Raw genomic sequence first — 7,139 nt, 5'->3', positions numbered from 1 at the left:
ATTAAAACCAAATTGCGTCTTTTGTAAACGTTTTAAATTAAAACTCAGTTCCTGCTAGAAAAGTTAATCGAAATTTTATTATTATAACAGCAGCAAAGAGCTTGTTGTTGTCAGATGATCAGAAAACATTTAACTAGCACGGTTTGCGTTCTATTTTCGGATAAAATTGCACCCGTATATCCGTTGGTTTAAACATATTTTATTGCATATCATTATACATAATATCTACATCTCAAATACAAAACTTAACAATACTATATGCAAAAGGGTTGGGTAACAAGTTCTCTCAACATTATTACATACCCTCCCCGTGTATCCGTTGAACTATGTAGCATAGAAATGGGTTTTTATGGAAGGATATATTGCATGAAATCAACAGAAGAGGTGTTATCCTATTTATTTTTCATAGAGAACGATACAATCCTTTCATAATATTTACGCAAATAATTTTTATTTGCACGACTTAGGAAAATAATTGCATCCGTAACGGAGGGGGCGCAAAATTCGTACCTGTTTCCCGAAAATACGAACGTATGTACTTCAATTTGATTTAATATTACATTCCAGCTGGTGTTTCTGATTGACATATCATTAAAGGATATAATTAATTCGAAAGAAACATTATTTTTAACAAATTCGCCTTTTAATTGCCGGAAGATTTGCGATGTTTTCGTCCCCAAATATTCACGTTCTGGCGTACGATTGCTTCTCGGATAATTATACAATAGCGGGATTCGGAAGACTGCAATGAAATCATCTGAGATCATTCAAACTAAGTTAAAAAAATTTCAATTTTCAATATTTGAATTTGAACAATAAATTTATTATAAAATTCGTAAAAAGATCCTTTGGAAGCACAGAATGCAACCACGAAGAAAAATAGCAGACTCGGTTTGATTGAGTCTGTTCATGAGAGGTAATGAAATGTGCAACATCTCTTACGCCCCCTAGCACCGGCTTAAGCAGAACTCTATTACACATATGTTGAAAGGACACCATGATCCCAAAGGACCGAAAAATATAACAATACTAAAACATGCATATTGTCATGATTATGAGGCATATTGTATTAATCTACAGCTGAAAAATGACTGAATGCAACCCGAAAATCAAGATGTGTGCTGATATTGGAGATAGTAGTAGTTGTTTTGGTTGTTTTAAAATTGAATGAAACATTTAATTTCATTGTAGATATTCTTTTATGGTTGCTTTTAGTTTAAGAACTATTCTGAAGTGTCTTTGGTCTATGTAATTTATGTATAATATATTCATAGCCTGCTTTTACCAAGATGAGATCTCATTTGAAAAAAAAAGTAAATAAAAAAAATCACCTGTCAATGTCACATGTGCCTGAACATGAAAACCCGTTTCTGATCAATAACTTGAGGATCACTTGACCCAGAATGTTGAAACTTCATAGGATGATTGGACATGCAGAGTAGATGACTCCTATTGATTTTTGAGTCACTTGATCAAAAGTTAAGGTTACAGGAACCATAACTTTGAAAACAGTTTCCAACCAATAACTTTAGAATCATTTGACCCAGAACCTTCAATCACAATGATAGGAATGACAAAGTTGATGACCTAATGTTCTGGGGTCACTTGACTTAAGGGAAAGGTCACAGAGGCATGAAGATGGGAAAACTCTTTTTGGATCAATAACTTGAGAATCACTTGATCCAGAATGCTGAAACTTCATAGGATGACTGGACATGCAGAGTAGATGACCCCTGTTCTTTTTGGACTCACTCGATCAAAGATCAAGGTCACCGGGGCCTGAATAAGGAAAACGGTTTACTTGAGAACCATTTGACCCAGAATTTTGTAACTTCATGGGGTGACTGGACATGCCAAGTAAATGATCTCTATTGCAGTCAAACATTAGTGTCTCTTTGTTTTTCGCTCCTATCCTCTATTAAATGCTTGCCTATTACGACTATGCATTGGGGGACTAGGGAGACATGGACATCTTCTAATTTGAAATTTAATTTCCCTCATTCGGAGGAGGAGGGATATATTGTAAATATTAATGTTTGATGATGGATGTTGGTCGGTCTGTAGACAAATCAGTTTCCGGATGATAACCGGAGAACGCTTGTGCCTAGGGTCATGAGATCGGGAGATTTGTCATGACCAGCAAATGACCCCTATTGATTTTGAGTTCAGTAGGTCACAGGTCAATATCACATTGACAACAGAACTTTTTCGCCAGAAACTAGATTATGCTTTGGTCTAAGATCACATTTGATACGAAGGTCATTTAAGACTGGTAAATGACCCATGATTATTGATTTAAGATCAATACGTTGAATGTCCAGTAGGCAGTGACCAAATAATTTCTGTTTCTTGTCAGTTAATTCATGCAAGTGTTCTACAAGCTGTTGTTATAACTAGAATCTCCAAACATCACATAATTATCAATTAGTCCATGACCTTTGCTCACATTTACTGTTATACCCCTTGTTCCATTAAAAGCAGGGTGTTTCCAATTGATATGTTAAAAAATGTTTATAATTCAAAAAACATTTTGAGCGAAATGAACCAAACCTCACAAAATTTTCAATAAGCACATGAGCTTTGCTCATATATTATTCTATCCCCTTTGGCAGAGTAAAAGCAGAGTTTTACCCTTTGATTTGGTAAAAGAAAGGTTGTAAATGCTTATTAATCAAAAGTAGTTTAACTAGAATCTGTTTATGCCCATTACCAGAAGCTGTCAACCGCTGCCCATATCAGTCCTCTCAGTGCTTTGATTTGTTAGAGCCAAAGCGTCCGTCCAGTTTTATTTTAGGATGGAGAAATAAGTCTATAAATGGAGTACTTTTCTCCTATTGTAAATCTCTTTTACCATCGATCAACAAAAAACTTCTTATTAAGTTAAGTGAATAAGTTTTTTCACTTAATTTCCCTTTTTCAGCTGCTATCGCCTATCAAGAAAGTCTCTGGCAACGTGGGGAATGTGAATGCTTTCTGCATCATGTGTGAGTACTAGATGGTATTATTCCATTACACTGACATCATAAATAATTAATTGCAATTTGAGTGCTGCTTGATAGTTTTATAAAACAAACAGTCCAACTATCGCCTTTTTATTGGGACTTCGGAACTTTGCTCAGTAAAGTTTTCAATATTTCATTTCTATATTTTTGATTTTTCTAAAATGATATTCTTTTTACAAATTATTATTGACGGATAATTTTCCTTAGTTGATATTGCTGAAAATACTCTTTTGAGGTAAGTTTTTTCTACTGTTATATATTCCTTATTGCTAAATTTTAAAAAGGTTTTCGACTCACAACTGTCAAATTATTATAATCTGTCGTGAAATTGTTTTTATTTTTCTATCTAAATGAGCAGTTAAGTTTTTAACAAAACAGTGTTTTGTTTGTTTTGCATTTTCGTTAACAGATGGCATTCCTTAAATAATATACACTTGCTACAGTAACATATCAAAAGCCACTTAACACACTTTCTCCGCAGCAACAAATTCAATTTAAACATGATATTGCAATGTTTCGACATGGATGTATGTACATATACTTTTGTTTCAAGCCTGCCAAAAATGTACTAAATTTTCTGTGGTTGCCGCGTAATTTTTTTTCATTTAAATGTGCAAATATAATCTCTTTAGTCACGTAAATGTAGTTGTGAAAGAAGTAGTAAAAGAAACAGTTCTACGTGAAAAAAGGTTGTTATCAAAGTGCGCTTGAACTATCAAAATCACCAAGTAATTAATTTGTTAAAAGCACCAAGAGCATACACACGTGGAATGGAGATATCAACATTAAATATATACAGTATTACAAATTTCAAAATGTTGATCAAAAATTAAATAAAAAAGAAAATTCAGAGAATATTTGCCTGCTTTTCGCCGAGTGAAAACAAGGTGCATTATTTTCATAAGTGGCGAATGCAGGACCTGGCGTGCACGAATGAGGTATATCTTACATGAAAAACTAAAACAAACATGTCTATTACTTGTTTAACTAAATCTCTCTTCTTTCGTACTTTCTGTACCATATTTGTACACTGAAAATACCAGATATATTTCACGTTAATATTCTAGTAATTCACTGAGGAACATAATTATAATTAATAACAGAATTAAAAATGATGCAATCAAAAGATAATTATAGCACATGAAATTGAATATATTCAGTTATTTTATTTATTTTGTTGGATTTAACGTCGCACCAACACAATTATAGGTCATATAGCGACTTTCCAGCTTTTATGGTGTAGGAAGACCCCAGGTGGCCATCAGTGTATTATTTCATCACGGGCAGGTACCTGGGTAGAACCTCCCGTAAGCCAGCTTGCTGGCTTCGTTACATGAATAATTTAACGTTGCGAGTGAAGCTCGAACCAACATCGGTGATGGACAAGAGATTTGAAGTCGACGACCTTAACCACCCGACCACGGAGAACTCGCTAGATATTCAGACTCTTGATATATGCTACTGTCAACTTAATGGTACTGTTTAGTTTCTCAGCATGACCATTTCGGCCAGGGTGGTTCCAATACTCCCGCTTTCGTAGCCTTGGGTGTTGTATGATCACCCCTTGGATATGGTGCCTGCTTTTTAATTTTGTCTTTTGACAGTTCCTGTGATATGCAGGCTCCATAACCTCAGATCCCCTTTCTAACTTCCAGTTTGTTTAGTTCTGCCCATTGTTTTCTCGTTTGGGGCAAACCTATTATTTTATCTGGGGACCAAACGCCGCTTTTCATGGAATTACACGCCACAACCCGTGTATCATTGAAGGGTCCATGTTCACCGCCGTTTGAATACATCTGCGGATGTCTCTAAATTGCTTTTTGTACTTTTAGCATGTGTAAATGTTGAGTTCTGCTCAACCCGGGGCTAGAGGGCGTGGACGGTAGCATGCATTTCCACTACCGTCCATGAACAGGCTCAATCAAACCGAGCCTGCAACATTTTCGTTTTTGTCTTGTTGAGCGACCTGTGAAGTTTCCACATTTTCTATTTTGGAAATACATGTGCGGTGTCGAATTATTTCATTTCATAAAAGAAAATAAACACGATAATGAAGTTTTATTTTCTTTAATTTACCTAGTTTATTAGAAATTGATTTAATATTCAGCGTCAATAAAACCTTTCTTATCATCTAAATTTTCTTTATAATTAAATTATTTCCTTATATTTGAAAGAAGTTATTTTCTTACATCTTTAAGAAAACAGTCAGTATCATATTTTACTTCAATATGTTTAGTCTCTAAGGTATGTGAAATTGATGCATAAACGTTATGGAAAATAGTTTAATGGAACCTTCGAATGATCTAGATCTGTGAAAGGACATTATCAAAAGGGACTTCATAAAACATTAGAAACTTGATCATAAATACTCCAAAATAGAGACAGAAATAGTTTTCATTGCTTTGACACTGTGAAAGCAAATTGGTATAAGTTTACAACATTTTCTTATTTTTCATCTGAACTAGATGTTTCGATCAATACCCAATGACCTTAAACATGAACAAAACGCCAGAATAACACATGTTTTTCTAGTCATGTTTAATGGTCTATTTCATCAATGTGTGTACATGCATAATAAACGTATAATTAATGATGAAAATAGCTTCTATTTGCTTCGCTTGTTATTACAGTACAGCCATATAAGTGGAATTCCATTTTGTGTTGCCTGAGTAATGGCTCCAATTCTACGGCAAGGAGGATTATGTTTTACGCCCTACAATATCTCTACAGACCGCAACACAAACACTACAACAGGAACTGATAATTACAGCGAGGAATATAAACATGCTCTCCTATACATTGTGTGCACTCTTCTTTTTTACTCACTTGGGATAATGATTGGCATAGTGTCGTACATAAAAAGAGAAAAACAAGACATAGAACAGGAAAAAATGTTTGATGACTTTTTAACATCATTTAGAGGTGAAACAGAAGCAGTGCATTATAGGCAATTTAAAGTACAAGAAACTATAGAACGGTTAGCCGAAATGGAAAGGGCTGGTGAAAAAAGTTTCGATGACTTTAATGCAGAAAAGGTGATTTGTGATAGGAAAAAGCATTTATACAAATTTGCAAATTTAAGCTTTATACAGGCACCTGTAGTTAAAGTAAACAGCATGACAAATGTAACGACCGGTAATGAACAAGAGCGTGATGCAGAACATTTTGACCCGTTTTTTGATAGAAGACTGTCTGAAGTTGTGGCAGAAATGATAGCTGATGAATACATTGAAAACCGCAGTAAAACTATGACAAATAATTTGAACGTTAAAGAAAATAAAGACAATAAAAAAAAATTCCTTGACTGCGACAGAGAAAATGAAAATAAAGACTTATGCAAAGAATCTTCATTAAGCAAAGCAGAATCCGATCTTTATTATGACAAAATGGTGCTTGAGAAAGATACAGCTGCCTGCTGTAACGAAGCTACACTTCCACATGACAAACTCCAACCAGAATATCCCCAATACGATTCTCACAGCATCAAAACTAACACAGGCAGGATTATAGAGACAACATTCGGAGTCAATGTATATCAGGAAAATCTTAATATAACACCTGGAGAACAGTTAAACAAAGAATCGAATTTTGGTAAGGGAAATAAGCAAAGAGATATGAAATTCAAATGGTCTGTAACTAGTGTGTGAGACAAACAAAAGAAAAATATGTCAGACCACAGAAAGTTATAAAACAATGGTTTGCACCGTCCGAATGTCACGTGAAAATGTTTAAGTAGGTATTATATAAGCTAATTTACCGTCACATATGTTGATAATATATGCAACAGAATGTGTGTTCAAGTTAAGTTTTCACCGAGAACGAAATTACGTGACAAAAAGAGTTTAGTTGTCAGGGGAAATCTAACAGAACGTTAAGGGGAGTTAAGAGTCTGTAAATAGCAATGCGAAAATAACAGCATGGTTGTTGTTTTTTAAATCGGTTGTTTTATAAATCTGACTGCACAGATACATTTTTATGGTGCACATCATACAATGTTTTGTGTTTCTTTTTCAAAATTAACAGCTATCAGTAAGCAAGCACCGTGCTTGAACAAGGTGTCACCTTGAAAATCTGTAGTAGATTTATTATTCGCATTGTCTTTCAAAGGATTTTAGCAACGGGTAACCTAAAAAATGT

At 34.4% G+C, this 7,139-nt stretch overlaps 1 protein-coding gene across 1 annotated transcript; it reads left to right on the top strand.

Annotated features, from left to right (window-relative positions):
* Positions 1–5,698: 5,698 nt before the first annotated feature.
* On the top strand, positions 5,699–6,892 carry LOC128556069 (uncharacterized). Its single transcript, XM_053539982.1, has one exon. The coding sequence runs from the start codon at positions 5,837–5,839 to the stop codon at positions 6,647–6,649; it is 813 nt and encodes a 270-aa protein (XP_053395957.1). The 5' UTR covers positions 5,699–5,836; the 3' UTR covers positions 6,650–6,892.
* The last annotated feature ends 247 nt before the right edge of the window (positions 6,893–7,139 follow it).

Source organism: Mercenaria mercenaria, chromosome 3 (genome assembly GCF_021730395.1).
Source record: "Mercenaria mercenaria strain notata chromosome 3, MADL_Memer_1, whole genome shotgun sequence".
Classification (NCBI taxonomy): domain Eukaryota; kingdom Metazoa; phylum Mollusca; class Bivalvia; order Venerida; family Veneridae; genus Mercenaria; species Mercenaria mercenaria.
Note: the sequence above shows the minus strand (reverse complement) of the source record. Positions and strands in the feature narration are given on the sequence as shown.